The 19,703-nt window shown below is 42.9% G+C and overlaps 2 protein-coding genes across 4 annotated transcripts; both read right to left on the bottom strand.

The window, feature by feature from the left end:
* Positions 1-4,018: 4,018 nt before the first annotated feature.
* Positions 4,019-7,038, bottom strand: LOC147163477 (protein FAM13A-like). Of its 2 annotated transcripts, none has more exons than XM_086093702.1 (6): positions 6,435-7,038; positions 5,798-5,999; positions 5,518-5,724; positions 4,942-5,122; positions 4,561-4,703; positions 4,019-4,477 (listed from the first exon to the last, which is right to left on the bottom strand). In XM_086093702.1, the coding sequence occupies exons 1-5, from the start codon at positions 6,516-6,518 to the stop codon at positions 4,562-4,564; spliced, it is 816 nt and encodes a 271-aa protein (XP_085949828.1). In that variant the 5' UTR covers positions 6,519-7,038; the 3' UTR covers positions 4,019-4,477; position 4,561. The 2 variants fall into 2 exon arrangements, with proteins under 2 accessions (XP_085949828.1, XP_085949829.1); XM_086093703.1 differs by having other exon boundaries at positions 4,019-4,473.
* Positions 7,039-7,476: 438 nt separating this feature from the next.
* Positions 7,477-18,743, bottom strand: LOC147163476 (monocarboxylate transporter 9-like). 2 transcript variants are annotated; one of them, XM_086093701.1, is made up of 7 exons: positions 18,690-18,743; positions 18,243-18,605; positions 16,679-16,902; positions 14,930-15,073; positions 13,497-13,592; positions 10,919-11,779; positions 7,477-9,534 (listed from the first exon to the last, which is right to left on the bottom strand). In XM_086093701.1, the coding sequence occupies exons 2-7, from the start codon at positions 18,425-18,427 to the stop codon at positions 9,347-9,349; spliced, it is 1,698 nt and encodes a 565-aa protein (XP_085949827.1). In that variant the 5' UTR covers positions 18,428-18,605; positions 18,690-18,743; the 3' UTR covers positions 7,477-9,346. The 2 variants fall into 2 exon arrangements, with proteins under 2 accessions (XP_085949827.1, XP_085949826.1); XM_086093700.1 differs by lacking the exon at positions 18,690-18,743 and having other exon boundaries at positions 18,243-18,631.
* Positions 18,744-19,703: the final 960 nt, after the last annotated feature.

The following is a 19,703-nucleotide window of genomic DNA, read 5'->3' as shown; positions in this document are numbered from 1 at the left end:
TGCTAAGTGCTTTCTTGCATACAAAAAAAAACAACAAAAAAAGTGCAGCTCGCTCAAAATGTCAACATTATGTTTGTCCTGCATATTCATATGAACTCATTCACTGCCATTGACGCCTATAAACGTCAAAAATTCATTTGAACTATTTCTATTAGTTTAACATTTTTTCCCCCCACTTTTGTTAACAAGAGTATGAACCTAGATATTTTTTTAAGAAAAGATGATTAAAAATTAGAGGCGTGTAATTAATCGCATGACCTCAATAGTTAACTGACGATTAATCACAAATTTCATATCTGTTCTAAATGTACAATAAGTTTTTTTCTAGGTTTTTATACTCTTGTTAACAAAAGTGGGGGGAAATTTTAAACTAATAGAAATAGTTCAAATTAATTTTTGACATCTATCGCCATACTCATTCACTGCCATTGACGGTTATAGACGTCAAAAAATTTGTTTAACTATTTCTGTTATTTTTATTTTTTTTAATATCTACTTTTCTTAACAAGAGTATGAAAACCTAGATTTTTTTTAATTGTACATTTAGAACAAATATAAAATTTGTGATTATTCATCAGTTAACTATTGAAGTCACGCGATTAAGTACATTAAATTTTAATCGCCTGACGCCCCAAATGTTTTTAATAATCATCTCGCCAGGCAATTGAAACTTTAAATTGTAATTAATCGCATGACTTCACTAGTTAACTCACAATTAATCACAAATGTTATATCTGTTCTAAATGTACATTTTCATACTCTTGTTAACAAACGTGGGGGGAAAAAAATGTAAACTAATAGAAATAGTTCAAATGAAAGTGTGTTGTTTTGCTGCGAGTCCATTCAAGTTGTGGCTTAGTGAGTGAGGCGCAAGTGAGACAACCTGTCCTGCAGCTCTGCTCTCTGGAAGCAGTGTGCCACCCACCATACTAGGTCAGCGCAAAATAGCCAGTTAGCGCTTAGCGCCCCCCCCCCCCCCCCCAAGCCCGCGGCGCCTCCGTGTTATTTGGACTGGAATCATATCAAAAAGCGTGTCTGTGGGCACCGCGCTGCTCCAATAACCCACTTGTCACACCGACCGCGCGACCGGCAGAGCGAAGGCGAGTCAAGCTGGCCGCAGAAGGAGGACAAGAACGACGGCGGCGTCCCAAACAATCACGTCACCTGAGTGAAGACGGAAGCGGCAATGGCAGCCAGGCCTTTTGGAGTTTTAACAGACAACTTCGGAGCAAACTTAGCAAAGTGACGTAACTTATTTGGTCACGCAAATTGGACACCAACGACTTCACTACTTTTTCCGTGTATTCCTATGATCATTGCCTAAGAAAAGATATAAAAATATTAAATGGGAGAAGACCTCCCATTTTAAAAATGGGGAACTCTATCGCTTCATCTATCCTTCCTTTAGTCTTTCCTCTGGTCTCTTGATGTCGGCCTAATCCTTTGGAATTTAGATGCATCTGGGGTTGGTGACAGATTATGGATTTGTGGAGGTTGGCATCTGGTTGGTGTTGATTTTCACTTTGTTTCATCTTTCTTTCCTTTGATCCTTCCTCTGGTCTTCTGACAACTTCACAACTCTGGCGGGACTCTGAAGTATTCGTTTAAAGTGAGGGGTCTTGGATTTATAACAGGTTTCAGGTGAATTAAAGAGCACAAACTTCTGATGAATATTACATTTGCGGAATATGAGTTATGAAGCAAAATCCAGCTGTTTTATCCACCTCAGGCGGCGGCCATTTTGCCACGCGCTGTTGACCGAGGATGACATCAACGTTGCGCAGGGCTCGGGCAACGACCAATCACAGCTCACCAGCTGTTTTCTGAAGCTGAGCTGTGATTGGTTGTTACCTGAGACCTGAGCAACTGTGATGTCATTGTCACTCAACGAGCGGCAAAATGGCCGCCTTCTGATATTGATAATAACTGCTGGATTTTGCTGCTTAATTCATATTCCACTAACGCAATAGTAACCAGAATGCCATATTTAGACTACTGGGGCTGCATAGAACATATTATTGTCAATTTAAAAAAATGGGGGGGGGGGTGTTGACTTCCCCTTTAAGTATTGTTGTAAAACACAATATAAGTGTGTTGTCTTGGTGGTCAGCCATCGGGTGCCTCGCTGGCTAAAACCCGAAAATGTGAGGCAGACATAAAATAAAGAAATTGCTCGTCCATGGTTGTTTGCGGAGGATTGCAAAATCCATCATGACTCAGAAGGTGCAAATTAATTCTTGTATCAGAATCAGAAACTGCGAGGCAGACGTGCTAACCACTAGCTCATCGGGCTGTCCATGTTTGGTCTCGTCGGATGACCAAAAGATTGCATCGTGACTCACATGGTGTAAAAAAACAAAATAACAAATGGAATCCATATTTGGACCTTTATCGATGTCCATCCTAAAAATGAATTGATGGTTTTAGCATGTTAAATAACGCGCCTGCCGCGCATCAACAGACGAAGCGCACAAGAGCGGCAAACACAACAACACGCTTTTGCATGTCCGATGGCCGGCAGTCAAGCGTGCAGCTGACATGAGGGCGGCTTCCATTAGCGAGGAGAACGCACGCATGATGAGCCCGCCATAGTCAAACGAGCGACTTCCTGGAGGCAGAGCGGCTCAACGCGATGCTTTCAATTACAGCCGGAGCCCAAACGCTACGCACGTAAACATTACGCACAGCGGGACGGCGCCCGTTGCAGCCCCTGGAAGGAGCTGCAAGTCGGTCACAAATGATGCGCGCGAACACTCGCATTCAAACAGGTCGCTTCTGGCCGAAACGCATCAAAGAAATAATTAAGCACATTTAAATTGTCATCATCACAATAGAGGATATTTGTAGATTTTGTTTTGTTTTTAATTGAAAATAATTGTAGGTGTTTTTTATTATTATTTGTATCCCAATTCAATGTATTTAAATACTGTATTTGAACGTACTCACAAGTACGGTCAAAACAATGTACTTATAGGCTACAAACATATTTATTATCAAAATATTTATTAGTATTTCTATATAAAAAATGCTGAACTGCAAAAATGCACTGCAGACATAGTAATAAATCAAAGAATAAGCAATGTTTTTTTACTTAATTTTTTAATTAATTTACATACAGTTTTTAATTAATTTACATACAGTAATTGTATAATGTGGGCTAAATGCTAAGAAAGCATTTTTTCCCCCCACTCGTGGTGCATCTAAATGCGTTTGAGCGTACTCACTCGCCAGCCAAAAATGTTGATTCCACATTTCACCTTTCCGTAATTGACCGTGTCAAGCTAATTTTGTGCTGAACATGTGGCCTGCACATGTTCACATACTGTTTCTTGAGTTGAAGTGATAAAGCCGCTGCTGCATTTGCATTATTGTTGTAATCTTATTTATCACTTACAACATACTTGTATTGTAGAATTTGGTTAAATAGTTGTTGAACACTTACAATTCAAAAATGTTTAGTAAGAGGTTTAATTGAAGTAGATAAATAAACTATTTCATATGAATTCTTGGCTCATTTGCCTTATTTTAAGGTAATCAATGACATTTTGAACATGTTAAAAAAAAAGTTATATTTAAATATTACAATGCTCCCAAACACATATTTATGTTTTGTTTTTTTCTTGTGCTAGAGCATTAATGTTCATCCATCAGTGGGATACGGGCTTAACTTAAAATGCCAAAACTTTTATTTATAATAAAAATAAATAAATCTTATAACTATTATTACTGCCCTGCGATTGGCTGGCAACCAGTACAGGGTGTACCCCGCCTACTGCCCGAAGCCAGCTGGGATAGGCTCCAGCAACCCCCACGACCCTTGTGAGGACAAGCGGTACAGAAAATGGATGGATGGATGGATGGATGGAACTATTATTACTATATTATTCATTGTTTAAAAAAATGACATGGAAAAGCCTTGAAAAAATAATAATCGCTTATTATATTGCAATTACAATATTGAGGGGGGAAAAATTTGCAATTAGATTATTTTTCAAAAATAATTCAGCCCTAATGTCAATTTGCAGGTATGTAGGTAGATACTTTATTTATTCCCAAAAGGGAAATTCAAGGTATCCAGTAGCTAACAGTACATCCATATTAAATAATATAAAATAAATCAGTTAAAAATCTGTCACTGCAGCTGCTAAGAGAAGCAGCCGCAGTGTCGTGCAGATGGCGGCTGTTCATGAGGATGGACTTCATCATCATCATCATCATCCTCAGTTCTCTTACAGAGTTCACGTTCCTCCCCATCACCTCCACACTTCCTAACCACTTTGTCGAGGCTGTCATGCGCTTCCCAACACTGTTTCCTAACCACACTGGCTCGTGTGGCCTCTCTGTCGAGTCGTTGGCAATCCAACCTATGAAAGCCGCTTCCACCCTCAATTTCTCAAATTCCGCCCTTGAAATCTGCAACTCGATGGTGCATGCGACATGCTCGGCCTGCTGTCCACAGCGATAACTCAGCACCTGCCTTCAATATGAGATTGTTCATTTTTGAAGCCTTTTTTTTTTTTTTTTTTTTTTTTTTACATTGGCAAGAAGTCAAAAGGTCACCTCAGAAGGGGTCCGAGGGCGTCGGGGAAGGTGGGCGGGAGGCGCTGGGGGGCAGAGGGATGATCTTGTGCTTCCGGAGGAGATGGACCAATACGGTGTTGCACACGTTCTGCTCCTCCAGCATTCTGGGTCCAGCCTGAACGCTGCATGGGGAAAACATGCCGAGACAGGCAAGTAAGTCTACAAACGGGTTGTGAAACACTCCCATCTAGTGGACACAATTATGCATAGCAGAAGTGTCATTGGATTGTAAGCGGCGCCTTCAGATATGATCTTGCTTTGACTTTTGAGCTCAAACTTGAGATATGAACTCTGTGAACTCGGTTTACAATAAGCAGTAAGTAACGTGCAGAAGTGTTAAATGTCCCTCTAGCAACTTACTGAAAGATGCAGGGTCCGAAAATGGAAGCGAGAGCGTCCACCGTCATGTGATTCAACTGGCTGCAAGCGGCCACTCTGGAAAGGAAGTCGGCGAAGTACAACAAGATGGTGAGGTTTTCGTCCGGGATGCGGCAAAGGTGTTTTTTTAAGGCCATGTTGAACTGGCTCTCGTCTGTGCTGGCTAAGGAAGGAAACATGAAAAAGGGGACAGGAATGTCTGGACATTAAGACTTACAAGCTCAAGATGAACATTTGAGAAATGCGGGAAAAAAAATGAATGAGATTGAAAATAATGAGTGGCAGTCCTCGATTTAGATATTTTGTATAAGTTTCCGATGAAAAAGTCTCAGGAGTAACGCTAAAAGCAGGATACACAGTCAATTACCAAAGTGACCTGAAGAAGGCGCTGTTGCCAGCCACAAACTGAAGTCACGAGTTGTGTTGCTGTCGAGTCATTCAGCACAATAAATGACAAGTTGAAGCTAACAACTAGCCTCGCTTCTTCTATTTCTCCTCCTACTATTTACACAGGTGTCAAACATTTTTTTTCCCCCCTTGACTTCACAAGTACTGTACCTCTGAAGCACTGGACGAGATTTCTGCGTTGGTACTCGGGGATGATGGGTTCGGGCAGCTGTTGAAAGAAAAGCTTGAGGAGCGACGCGACAGTGGAAACATGTTCCAGCTCCAGTTTGACTTTCTCGCCACGATCCAGCCGCCATCTCAATTGATGGATCTTCACCACTGAGCCGCCCACGCGAAAGAGATCTTTGTATTCCATCCCTGATTATTAAAAAAAAAAAAAATGGAGTCACAAACAGTTTGAGAATGAATCACAGATGTGCGCATCAATTACCATTTTTCTCCAGGCACTCCAGCATATCTTGTAAGACGAGCGGTATCCCGTTGTTCATCATCCCATTTTGTCTCAGCGTTTGGAGAGGAACGCCAAACACAGACTTGGGCGCCACTCCAGACTTTGGCACCCGGAGAGGAGCAGCTGGATCTCGCTTGAAATGAATACCAAACCACATCCTTATTGCCGAAGCTCTTTCCTGCTGGAAGGAAGGGGAAGGATACAACAACGATAACTGGTGGACGCCATGCGAAGCGGCCGAAAGCGACTCAAATGGACCATCACAAAAGGATGAGTTGGCGACTTTTCAGCACACACCAAGCCATTGAACAGCGCACATTGACCTCAAAACTGCATCTGGTTTTAAGGCTCCGCATACAATATACTGTGTAGTATTATTATTTATTATAATGAAGCACAAAAACAAAGACAAGGAAATGAGAATGTGTATTTTTGAGAGGCTGTTGGCAAGGATTGGTCGCCCCCATTCATTAACTCCATTAAGTCCACTCCTTACTTTTTAGGTGCGGGTACATTATCAAATTATAAATACAGCAAAGTATTATGAAATCATTTAACCTTTAGATAGCTCCCAAAACAGACAAAGGTGAAAATAAGTGATTGAGGACTTACTTACAGAGATTAATGAAAGTTTTCCTCCCATGTTGCAGCCAGATGGCACATCAAGCACTTCTGTTGGTGTTTTATTTATTTCTCTCATTTGCAGCCATTTGGTCTCAGAAAAGGTTGCCTATTTTAAGACAACCCTTGACTTTTCCATTGTATTGTTGTGTTCTTCAATTAATTGTACTGTAGCTACAGAGAGCCATTTAATCGAGATTAGGGACTAACCAATGAGGTCATCGGTACCGAAAAGAAAAAAAAGAAATAAGGCTGGCGGAGGGAAATGTAGCCGCATACTGACGTGACGTAGATATCGATCCGCGCGCTTGTTTTCTCAAAGTCGATTATATTTTAGAGCCTGAATAACAAAGACACTTGAGTATTGTTGGTTTTAAAGTAAAACAAATACTATACTGTGTCTGGACAGAGTGCTTGTATCTTACTTTCTTTGACTAACGGGACTACTGGACGTATAACGGAACTACTTGTGCGACGTTTTGAACGCTTACAACTTCCGGGTTTACGAGAAAGTGTAAAAAAAATAAAAATAAATGACCGACCAACAGGTTTTTGTGTAATCAGTTCACGTACACGTAACAAGTAGCGTTGCGGTGATGTACTTGTCATTTTTAAATTCGCGTAATGCCGACGTTTTCTTTAAAGAACATACCTCATTATCGTTATGATCGTGGTCATCTACTTCCGTGTTTGTCGACGTCACAAGCCGCGCCCACATGATCTCACAGCAGCCATATCAATAAGTAAATTTGTACGATTTTTTTTTTAAAGGAAAAATATAAACTACTCTAAATATATATTCAACTTTTCTGCGCTAGTATGTTGATCAATGTGCCTAACTAAGGTAACCAAAATATCAGAAACTCTGTCAAATTAGTCTTTTTAGTACATTTGCGAGAGGACGCCAGAAGAAAACCCAGGAAATTGAAAACCCGCGTGACCTGTCTACTGTGAGTGCTCATAAACTTTTGTACAATAATCAAATTGATATGTTTTGTGCATTGCATAAAAGAAACACACACAAAGTCTTCAAAACATATTTTATTGGCACGATGCATACAAAAGAATTGAATAGAAATAAAATACATAGATATAATAAGTGTAGGAAAACAGACATAACGGTCTCTATACAAAGTGAGTGTCAGTTGCATCACGTCTGCACCCTGTATTGCATTCGCTGACACAAAATCCCACAATAACAATCTTTACCTGCTACTAGAACTCCTTTTTCAGTTGTTTCCTGAACAACGTCCAAGTGATTCTCAAAGCCTACGTGTGATTACACGTACACAGTTACAACATGACTTACAAGATCTACAGCCTGGTGCATATAAAAAGTCACTAGTAAGTAGGACTTCAACTAGTGCTAATACAAAAGTATATCAAACAACACACAAGTTTGCACAGTGCACCCCGTGTGTGCATGCGCAGATACGAACACACGCAACATATACAAACATATCGCTGGCGACGGGCCGAAACAAGTTGGCAAGTTTCATGTTCTATACTTTTGGTGTTGGGTGTCATTTTTTTACCAATTATTGATCAATCTAAAGTGTTAAAAATGGCTTATTCTCTTTAATGGTTGGGAGGGGGGGGGGGTCGTTTTTGGGGTCTCCTGAAAAGTGACGATTTTAGAGGTACAAGATTTTGGCCCGGCGCCAGCGATAGGCATGAAAAAGGACCAGCCTGGTCAAAAATAATTATGCCACAAAGAGATGAAATATGAAAAGAAAAAAAAAAAACCGAACAGATTTGACATGTCTTTGATCCTGACACTCCTTTTGCTGTAAAAAGTTATACAGAAACCAGAAAAATAAACATTGTAAAATGAATGCATCCGACAGTGTCAATCAATGCTGAGCGTTATTATATTTTTTGGCGCAGCTCTTGTATTGGAGCTCAATAGATTGTGCAAGTGTAGCTCACGTTGTGATATTCGGTTGAAGGAGAAAAAAAAAGTTGAAAAGGAAATATCTACAAAGCAAGACGTGTGCGTTGTTCAAACGGGCGTCACGTGGAACTCGCAAAGACGCTTTTGTAACGTACGAGGTGTAATTGTACGTACAGAACACTTGTTGCTTAGCTTACGATTATTAACTCATTCACTCCCAGCCATTTGCACCGAAGCAACCCCCTTCGCTCCCGGCCGTTTGACTGGATTTTGACTGATTTTGCGAGGCCCACAGGACATTGTGTTCTATTGCTATAAAAACATGGAACCTAACAAAAAGAAAGATTAGGATCTCCTCTTTCGTCAGGAGAAAACAAGTATATTTCTGTTTCCGTGTGGCTGCAATTAGCATTAGAATATAGCTACGTTTCATCATTATTCACAAATCAGTTTAAAACACTGGGGGAAAGAGCTTTTTGCAATATGGCCCTGGTTGATCTCTTATACTCTGCTGCCACCTGCTGGCCGTTTTTTGTAATAACTGCCATTGCTTCAACCATTCTCTTCACTCCAGAGGCTGCATCAAAACCTGCATGCTGTAGAACACACAAAAACGTATAAATACGTCTTTGGGAGCATAGTCATATTTGACCTAGAACACATTTATAAGTTTTTTGGGAATTCTTGACGTTTTGCTTGTGCATTTCCAGTGGTTTCAAGTTTCAGCGCACAGCCGTTTGTTTGGCTCGGCCATTGATTCGGACCACCCCGTAAAATGAGGCTATAAAGAAAGACCCTCCCCCTTCAGCGGATGTGCAATGTGTGTTTGGCGTGAACCTGAGAAATGCAGGCATGCTTTTGAGAGGAAAGTCCTTTATTTCCTCTGGCAAGTATTTTGGCGCGTGGAAAACCTGGCAGCAGTTAACAAGGGCCAACCGTGCTCGTTGCACTCAAGAGGTTCTTCGGGTAGAGTTTGCTGAGCGTTGCCATGTTAACCCCGCGTGTGCTGCCATTCAAGCTACAGAGGCCACTTTGTCACAGTTGATGGTGTACTGGACGCCCGGCCTGTCGCTGTCGGACGGCGGTTTCCTGGTCCAGCAAGGCAGCGTGAGCAGGGAGAGAACCAGCGCTCCCAGCAACACGAAGCCGCCGCTGAAGTAGAACGCCAGGTCGTACGACTGCGTCCAGTCGAAGAACCAGCCTAAAAGGTGATGAAACACAAAACAGCGGGTCAGCCCGAAAAACATTTAACCAAGTGGTCTCGGTCTGAGGTAGTTCTACTGTATCACTTGCGCTACCTTCTTGGATAGTTCTGTAAACTTCAGTAAAGCAAATCTTATTTTCTGGGTCACCTGCAGTAAGCAGATCTAATTCTTGGGTAGTTTTGCCACTGCACAAAGTGGATCGGTTCTTAGGTTGTCGTGTCTCTTTGCCACAAGGCGGACACAGTTCTTTGGTAGTTCTGTCATTTTGTGAGAAGTGGGTTCACTTAGGTAGTTCTGTCCCTTGCCACAGTCAAAGTCCAGTTCTGAGGTAGTTCTGTCCCTTGTCACAGTCAAAGTCCAGTTCTGAGGTAGTTCTGTCCCTTGCCACAGTCAAAGTCCAGTTCTGAGGTTGTTCTGTCCCTTGTCACAGTCAAAGTCCAGTTCTGAAGTTGTTCTGTCCCTTGTCACAGTCAAAGTCCAGTTCTGAGGTTGTTCTGTCCCTTGTCACAGTCAAAGTCCAGTTCTTAGGTAGTTCTGTCCCTTGTCACAGTCAAAGTCCAGTTCTTAGGTAGTTCTGTCCCTTGTCACAGTCAAAGTCCAGTTCTTAGGTAGTTCTTTCCCTTGTCACAGTCAAAGTCCAGTTCTTAGGTAGTTCTTTCCCTTGTCATAGTCAAAGTCCAGTTCTTAGGTAGTTCTTTCCCTTGTCACAGTCAAAAGTCCAGTTCTTAGGTAGTTCTGTCCCTTGTCATAGTCAAAGTCCAGTTCTGAGGTAGTTCTGTCCCTTGTCACAGTCAAAGTCCAGTTCTGAGGTTGTTCTGTCCCTTGTCACAGTCAAAGTCCAGTTCTTAGGTAGTTCTGTCCCTTGTCACAGTCAAAGTCCAGTTCTGGGGTTGTTCTGTCCCTTGTTACAGTCAAAGTCCAGTTCTGAGGTAGTTCTGTCCCTTGTCACAGTCAAAGTCCAGTTCTGAGGTTGTTCTGTCCCTTGTCACAGTCAAAGTCCAGTTCTGAGGTTGTTCTGTCCCTTGTCACAGTCAAAGTCCAGTTCTTAGGTAGTTCTGTCCCTTGTCACAGTCAAAGTCCAGTTCTTAGGTAGTTCTGTCCCTTGCCACAGTCAAAGTCCAGTTCTGAGGTAGTTCTGTCCCTTGTCACAGTCAAAGTCCAGTTCTGAGGTTGTTCTGTCCCTTGTCACAGTCAAAGTCCAGTTCTGACTTTGTGGCCCAGTTCTTCGGTTTTTGGAACACTTCACACAAAGAAGCACATTTCTTAGGTAGTTCTGTGACTGCGCGAAGCGGGTCGAATCCTTTGGTAGTTTTGTGGCGTTCCCCGAAGTGAACCCAGGTCTAAGGTAGCTTTCCCTCTGCCTAGCGTTCATCTACTTACCAACAACAGGCGGTCCCAGCATGATCCCGAATCCGCCAAAGAACATGACGATCCCGTGGGCCTGCGTGAGTCGGTCCAAGCCGACAATCTTGGTGGTGATGTACGACGTGATGGACCAGTTTCCCGAGAAGAAGCCCAGGACGGCGACGAGGATCTGCAGCCCCAAGTAGCTTTCGGTGACGGGGATGAGCAAGAGCGCGACGCCGCCGGCAAACATGGTGAAGGTGTACATGTAGATGCTGTTGATGCACCTGATGTCCACCAGGATGCCGAGCACCAGCTTGCCGACGCACGTCGCGATGGCGCCGATGGACACCAGCGGAATGACGCTGACTTCTTCGATGAGTCCCTGGCTCTGCGCCACGTCCTCGATTAAGAGCACGGGCGGGAACGCGCCCAGGCTGAAGAGGAAGACGCCGATGCAGAAGGCCACCATGGCTTGGTCCTGCAGGATCTCGTGCATGACGCTCATGTACTTGGAGTAGGCCCGCCTCTTTTCCTTGACGACTTTCATGATGCCCAGCCGGGCCAGGGGGCCGCCCCTCTTCTTCTCCGCCTGAATGCCGTCGATGGCGATGAGAATCTCCTTCGCCAGACGTTTGCCTTGCGCCGCGGAACCCGGCGCCGTCTTCAGCTCGTCCGGCTGGGGCTTTTGGAAGAGCTGCTCCTCCGTGCTGCGTTCCAGGGCCGCCGCCTTCTGCTTGAGGTAGTAGCCCGGCATGTTGAGGGGCCTCATGAAGCCGGCGCAGGCCATCAGGTTCAGCGCCAGCGCGCCGATGATCAGCAGGCAGCCGTCCAGGCCGTACAGCACGATGAGCTCGTTCTGAGCCGTGGCGTAGATGAAGGCGCCGACGCTGGTGCCTGGACGGCAGACGTGAATATTTTTTAGAATCCATTCATGTATGGATTGTTCAATCCGATTCATCGACTCATCGGATTAATTTTAATTTTGCATTAAGGTGTATTACAAAAAGCATTTTCCCCCTGATTAGCGTGATTAGTGTTTATTTTGTACTTTGTATCGTATAGTGATTTAAAAAAAAAAAAAGGGGGGATTGATGTTGTACTGTTATCGGTTCGGTCATTGTTTGCAAATGTCTTATTTTGATTGACTCATTCACTGCCATTACGTCAAAAATTCATTTGAACTATTTCTATTAGTGTAACATTTTTACCACTTTTGTTAACAAGAGTATGAAAAGCTAGGGGGGGGGGGAATTGTACATTTAAAACAGATATCAAATTTGTGATTAATCGTGAGTTAACTAGTGAAGTCATGTGATTAATTATGAATAAAAACTGTAATTGCCTGATGCCCCTAATTTTTATTAACATTTTCAACTTTTCCCCCCAAAAAGTTTTTTAATTACCTTAAAGAAGAAAAGATTATTAAAAATTAAGGGCGTCAGGCGATTAAATTTTTTCGTAATTTAATCGCATGACTTCACGAGTTAACTCACGATTAATCACAAATTTGATATCTGTTCTAAATGTTTTTTTCTAGGTTTTCATACTTTTGTTAACAAAAGTGGAAAACAAAGTTAAACTAATAGAAATAGTTCAAATGAATTTTTGCCATCAATGGCAGTGAACGAGTTAAACACAGAAGATAATCGGCCTTCTTTCATGACCAGTGAACAATTACTGTTTGATATGCTGAAATCAGAGGATTTGGACAAGTTGAAATGAAAAAATGGCTCCAAACGATTACTCGATTATTAAAAATAGTTGTCGATTAATTTGACAATCGATTACTTGCCGATTAATCGAATCATTTTAACAGCTCTAAAAAGATGCATCGCTTCACAAGGGTGACTTGGACTATTTGCCAGCCCATCTCAGGTTACATGTGCAACCGTTCATTCCTATCGACAACTTGACGATCTTTTTTTTTAAATTGACCGAATTTGGATGCATATTTATGAAACGACGATTGCATACGTTTGGATCCTTTAGCGGTACTTGGAACCTTGTGACCATCCACACCTCTACCCCATTTCACAAGATCAAGCTGGTTGCGTAACAATGAATAATGAATACTAAAACTAAATATTGCCATAGCTCAGCAGCTTCCATAATATCTTGCATTTGCTGGGTGTGGACGTTGGACTTTAAACAGGAAGTGGACAGAGCTCACGCGGCGTCACCCGCCGAACGATCATCGGCTATTTTGAAGCTGCGGGTGCGGCCCCCTTTGGCAGCCGTCCACGTTTTGGCTGTTTGTGCAAAGCGGACCGCATTTAGAGATAACCGATACACAGACCATAATAAACAGCAAAGTGGAAAGGAAACTCCGCAGGCAAATATTTCTAGTGAAGCAAAATACGACCATTTTCTTTGCAATCGATTTTGGCCAAATTTGCATTTTTTGCAAACCTTTCAAAAACCGGCACTGCAGTTGGCGCTGCCAGCCAAACCGACCCACTTCCCAAAACACTCTGCCCGTTGCTGCACTGCGGATGTTTTACCTGGTAGGTTTTCCACGGTTGCCAAGCAGCGGCGCATGCACGAAAGCGGTAAGGCGCGGAAAAGGAGACTTTGCAGCAGCAGTGCAGGAGGAGGCGGCGGCGGTCGGTACCTGTGGTGACGATGCCGAGGGCGAGGCCGCGCCGCTTGTCAAAATACTGACAGGTGATTGTCAAGGTGGCCGCGTAGACCAGACCGCAACCCAGACCTACGTGAGGGAAGAGCCAAGAAGGCAGGGGGAGGAATTCATATTAGTAAGAAAAAAGACAAGAATGTGAATTTTGCAATTTGTGTGAAATACTGAATGACAACATCTGGAAACATGTGGAATGACTCAGAATGATGTGGAACGCTATAGAATGAAATGGCTGTTGTTTTTTTCAAATGTGTCATTTGGAATTCATGAAGAACGTTTTTGTGGGGTGATTGTGGAAATGTTGGCATGTGGAAGGTCGTTCTCAAGGTGAACTGAATGAGCTGAACATGAAGAGTTTAGAATGGTTGTGATCTGTTTTGTTAAATGTGTCTTTGTGAATAAATTAGTTTTTTTTTTTTTGTGAGAATTGTGAAAATGATGACTTTTCGGCGCATGTGAATTTCTGCCATTAAAATCCCAAATGGGAACGATGTGCTGTGAATCTGTTATGTTGAATGTCCCGTTGGAAATGTTGGTTCGAAAATGCAGAATTTGGGGGAAACTGAGAATTTCTGCAATGAGACGAGTAATAACCCCCATGATGAGAATTTTTAGAAATTTTATTTTTTTTGGAATTTTTGGAATATGTTGACATTGGAATGATGTGAATCGGATGAAATGTGTGAAAAGGAGATGCATGTCAAAAAACGGTTTTGAATTTTGATGTGATTATTTAAATTTATAATCATGAGATTTGCCAAATGATCCCTGTGGGCATGACAAATGTGTTTTGTGAGTTAATATCAGCATATCATCTGCAGTGTTAAGTGTTAAAACGTTATTTCGATTTCGTATGGAATCTTTTTTTTCCCAATCCAAACACATCAGTTGCAACGAGTCCGCTGCTTCTCAACGTTGTCAGCGTTCAACGCGGGCGCGGCACGCCTGTGCTCGTTTGCGTCATACGTTAACGCCGCATTGCCGTGCGCGATCCATATACGCGCTCAACGCAAACGCCGATCTGACAATACGCCGCACGTGCACGAGGACGCATCTCTATGAATAAACCAGGGCCTTGAAATATGCATAACGTCCGCTCGGGGCTTCCTGCTTTCTGCAGCGTTACGTACGCTTCATTTGGTAACAGGTGGCAAAGGGTCATAAAAGGTCGCGCCGGGACCCGGCGATAAAGCCATTGGTTATTTTTCAGTCCCTGACGTTATGTCAAAACAAGTGCTGCTTTTATCACGACGCTCATATTCATTAGCTGTCATCAGCTCCCGCGTTACGTCATCGCAGCTGTCTGGAATCGTTATCCATATTTGCGTGCGTTTCAAAAGGGATAAGAAGCTTAGGCCGCTCCCGGTGGCCGCTTTTGACATCAAAGGCATTCCCGGGCTCGCGCTTACCGACGACGATGCCGTAGGAGAAGATGAGGAACTGGACGTTGGGTGCGAAGGCGCTGAGCATCAGGCCGCCGGCCACCATGACGCCGCTGAAGATGGTGACGGGCCGAGCGCCAAAGTTGTCCACGCAGGCGCTGCACACGGGACCTACCAAAAGAAAGACGGGGAGAAATTGGTGCCGTTTCATTACGGAAGGCAAAATGGAACCTTTAGGAAGTGCTGACAAAAAAAAAGAAAAAAAAAGAAAATTGTTTTGACCAAGTTTTTGCCTCACGCTCGTGTGGTTCGAAAAGTAACCTTCGACTCGCGCTTGTTTGCTTTTCCAGCTCAAAAGCGACGACCTCAGCTCAGCGAGCCGCTAAAGTGCTCATCAAAGCCACGTCCGGTTTCCCCTTCCGCCCCTGTTGTTGCAAATGCTGCAAAAAAAACAGCGCCATCGTTTGAATTCCCTCCCTGAGTCCGTGCTTGCTTTTATCGGCGGCGTCACAAGAGGAAGGAAACAAGGTCAAGGTGTAAAGGTCAAGCTTTAGTGCGCCACTTTTTAGTAGTGCGGGGGGGCATAATGGCGCATGTCAGCAGATGACGCTGCCAAAACATAAAATGCGCTGCCAAAACATTGATTTGTTACTCTTTGAGGGAGAAGCCACTCCTTTGTGATCGACAGTATGCGCCATCATAACTGGCATCCACACAAACCATATAAAAAAATATGAAGTTCCTCTTTGTTATGTTTTGTTAAAATAGTCATGACATGAAAAACATTGTTTGTCTGTTGTAGAAATGTGCTTCTCATTTTTTTTTTAATAAAAGAAACTACCGCACAATGAGTGTGCATGAAATGATTGACACCTCTTAAGGTATACCTTCGATCTCTGATTTCTTGTTTTTTAAGCTAGAGGCAGATTTTTTTTTCCCGATGATCATTTTATACTGTCTAGTCATAATATTATGCACCTATTTGCCTCAGGAAGTGCTTTAATGTAGACGCTCTCGATTTCGCGTTTCATCATTTTGAGTAGTTTTATTGAATATTTGTTGTTTTTCTGAATATTTTTGTTCTGTTTTTGAATATTTTAATGAATTAATTCTGAAAAACGGGGGGGGGGACTAATCAGAAAAAACGGAAAAAATTATTATTCAGAAAAATGGAAACAAATATTTTTTTTAAATATTCAGAAAAACAGGAAAAAACTATTTTAAAAAATAGGGAAAATACTAATACCGTAATGGGAAAGAAACAAAAAATATTCAATAAAACAGAAACTTAAAAAAAAAAATCAAAAAATGCCCCTCCCCAAAAAACAACTCAGAAAAACAGAAAAAAAATATTAGGGAAGCAGAAAAAAATACTCAAAAAACAGAGCCAAAAAATTACTTTTTTCTGTCATTAAAAAAATCAGAAAACCCCAAAAAAATATTATTCAGAAAAAAAGGAAACATATTTAAAAAACGGAAAAAATATTCAGAAAAACAGGAAAACACTCAGAAAGACACAAAAAATATTCAATAAGAAAAAAACTTTTTTTTTATCAAGTTCAAGATGAAAAAAACATCACAAAAAGTCTTGAGTGAAAAATGTTTTTTTCACTTCTCAATCCTATCAATAGTGATTGACTTTCTAAACTATATTTTTGCCACTTATGAAGCAAATGAAGGCAACCGACGTACAAGGAACAACAACCACAACATTTCTGACAGCGCCAATAAAATCGGAACATGTTTTTTTTGGGGTCCACGCGTGTGCTTACTCACTAGCAATGAGGCCCACTCCGGCCACCAGGGAGCCCACCCAGGCCGTCATGCCTTTGCCCTCCTGGAAGGCGTGCAGCCACTCGGGGTAGAGGACGCCCACCGACTGCGGGGAGCCGTAAGCCAGCAGCTGCGCCAGGAAGGAGGCCACCACGATGGCCCATCCCCAGCCGCCGTCCAGCGCTTTGGAAGCCATGTCGGCGAGGTCGCTGCCGCCCGCCGGGATCCTGCGTGGGGAGGGGGGGGGTTGACAAATCAATTCGCCGTCATCTTTTGCAAAAGTGTACACTCTGGGGCCGTCTCCTGGATGTGTCTGAGGACACAGTCGGTGCACTTTTGCTTCTTATAACCACACCTTGGAGGAGGGGAAAGTTGGGGGGAAGGGGGGGGGGGGGTTGTTGGTGTGTGTGTGTGGCCAGCATCTTCATCTTGACACAGAACAATTACTCAATCACAATTCCTAAGCGCATTTTCATTTGGTAAATTCTCAAAATGTCCTCCTCAAATGTTGCAACATTCCAGAAAACTTCAGATGACCTCTTGCAAGGGTTAGCCTTCCGAAATAGTGCTTCAAGGCAAGTGTTAGGGTTTTGTGGACTATTGAGGAGTTTAAAAGTAACGTGTCAAGACAAGATTAGGGTTTCATGACAGGGTTAGGGCTTCAAGTTAGGCTTTTACATACAAATGAGCAAGTACCAATACCAGTGATTGTGCCAGCTTGATTTTTCAACCTAGACATTGTGTCTCCAGCGTGTCCCCGGGGCCTCCCGCCGGCTGGACATGCCTGGAACACCTCCAGGCTACTGATACTTAATTGAAAAAAAAGCGACATCAAGTCCTCCTTGCCAGTAGTTGGCGCTGTATCTGCGTCAGAAAGAAAGGTCTTTGAAATTTTTCATCGTTGTGATAAATGAAATTTTAGTGGAAGATTTGGGCTTTCAACACAGTGTTAAAGAGTTTTCAAATTAAGTTTAGTGCTCAAGTTTCCAAGTAGGGGTTCTACCCTACAACAGGATTTGTAGTTAGGGTTTCAAATCGTGTTTTGCTTAGGGCTAAGATTTTTTAAAATGAGTTGGGGTTTTTTTTTTGCGAGGGTTGAGATTTCAATCAAGTATTGGTGGTTTCATGTATGTTTTTTTTTTTTTAGCCCGAATGTGTGTTTCAAGTCAGGATTTCTAGCCTGGGCTAGGGTTTGCAATATAGGTTTTAAATCACGGCTTCAAGCATATCATCAAGAATATGTAGCTTATTTCTTTGCTCTCCCCTCATTGTGACTTTCCTTTCTTCGCTAGTACATTATCTCCCTACGTTTGGTGGCCAGGCTGTTTTTCGAGAGCAAGTGCAACTGAAAAAACAAAAACAAAACAAACCACTGCAGCAACAGCAGCATTCCGCCTTGCTTTTGTTTACAACGCAACGACAACAGTGCAGACCCTCTTGTCATGTCACCGTGAGTCGAATCGCACGCCGAGACGACGTCGAGCCTCCAGATCGTAATAGAAACCATCTCTTATCTTATCTTATGTATTTTTTTTTGTTTTTGTCTAACAATCCCTGCGGCACTCACCTCAACAGCAGCAGCAGCAGCAGCCGGTGCTGATGCTCGCTCCTCCGCGACAACTTTCCATGTACGGGGATGGAACGACGACAAGCGGTTTTGTAGATGGAGGAGAAAAAAAAAAGCAAACAAAACAAACGCGGTGTTGTTTTGGTGACGTCTGGTAGAGGAGGTGTCGACGAGACGCCGAGCATCAGCGCACTGCGCCTCCTCCTCCTCCTTCTTCCTCCTCCTCCTCCTTCGTCGTCGTCGTCGTCTTCTTCTTCTGGTTTTTCTGGCCGCTTTGTGGCCGACGAGGCGATCAAACCGGTTCCAAGCTGTTCTCGCCGGCCAGCGGGAGCACGACTATACCCGTAAAAGCATACGGATGCTCTTTATGAGCAATAAAAAAATTAAAAAAACAAAAAAGCCACACATGACACACCTTTTTAGAAATCATTTCATATTAATATTTACCTCAGATAGGCGGCCAAAAAATGGAAGGACAAAAGCTAATTGGTAATAGTTGGTTATGAAGTGGACTTGTACGTGTGCAAGCTGGGAAGTTATAAAATGGGGGGGGGGGGGCAACGAATATAAAAGAAGGGATGTATCGATTAACCTCCGCCCATGAAAGGCTTGGCAGTTCACACAGCTAACAGTATTTTTATACACAAAACTTAGGGCAGTCTCACCTTGGGGTGTACTCACTTTTGTTGCCAGTGGTTTACATGTGAGTTGTTATTTTTTAGTGGATACAGTAAGTGTGCAAATGTTATACAAGATGTACACCGATTACTTTAAATTACAGCAAAAAAATTAAGGGGATGGTACATTTTACGCGGCAAGCTGTGGTCAAAATGTGGGCATTCATCTCACTTTGGGGTGTTCTCACTTTTGTTGCTAGCAGTTTCGACACAAACGACTGTCCGTTGAGTCACTTTGAGGGCACATTAAATTTACAATGACTGTTATCCAAGTTGTAGACTGAGTCGTTGTCAAGTCCAGTTTTCATAGGCCGTAATGAATAAAACAGCTTTGCGTCTTTATGATCTCTGACAAAGAAAGAGTCCGATTGATGACTTGAGATGAGATTCGATCTTGATACTTGAGGTGGCTGATTTTTATATTCTCACTATTTTTTCCATCCCTTCTATTGGACGTGAAGATCTTTCTAACATTGCTGTGGTTATGAAGAACGTCAGAAGAGCAGAACCTTTGATGTTTTGTTGATGATTGACCTCTTCGGGTTCCCGCACCTTCTCACCCCACCCATGCCCGCCATGCACATGCTCTCAATCTGGTTGGAACTGGTCTCAGGCAACATGTCACTTTAATGCCAGTGTGAGCGCTACGCAAATACTTCTCGCTCCTGTCACTTTTCCTGGCAGGAGGGGGATTACTGGGCCGAATTCTTTTCCAGAAAATACAGCAAAGCGCCGCTGTGGAAGCGGCGAAGGTCCTGAGGAATTTTATCCCCCCCCCCCTTTT

This window comes from Leptonotus elevatus, chromosome 13 (genome assembly GCF_054856555.1).
Source record: "Leptonotus elevatus isolate MCC_2025b chromosome 13, RoL_Lele_1.0, whole genome shotgun sequence".
NCBI classification, from domain to species: domain Eukaryota; kingdom Metazoa; phylum Chordata; class Actinopteri; order Syngnathiformes; family Syngnathidae; genus Leptonotus; species Leptonotus elevatus.
This window is presented reverse-complemented; position numbering and strand designations above follow the sequence as displayed.

Bases quoted from the DNA above. Each gene is read 5' to 3' on its own strand.
- LOC147163477 (XM_086093702.1), bottom strand. From the start codon at position 6,518: ATGAGAGAAATAAATAAAACACCAACAGAAGTGCTTGATGTGCCATCT. The intron at 6,000-6,434 runs GTAAGTAAGTCC...CCTTCCTTCCAG, and splicing joins GAAAACTTTCATTAATCTCT to CAGGAAAGAGCTTCGGCAAT. The intron at 5,725-5,797 runs GTAATTGATGCG...TTTAATAATCAG, and splicing joins GGAGTGCCTGGAGAAAAATG to GGATGGAATACAAAGATCTC.
- LOC147163476 (XM_086093701.1), bottom strand. From the start codon at position 18,427: ATGCTCGGCGTCTCGTCGACACCTCCTCTACCAGACGTCACCAAAACA. The intron at 15,074-16,678 runs GTGAGTAAGCAC...TTCTTTTGGTAG, and splicing joins CGGAGTGGGCCTCATTGCTA to GTCCCGTGTGCAGCGCCTGC. The intron at 11,780-13,496 runs GTACCGACCGCC...TCTGCCGTCCAG, and splicing joins CCTCGGCATCGTCACCACAG to GCACCAGCGTCGGCGCCTTC.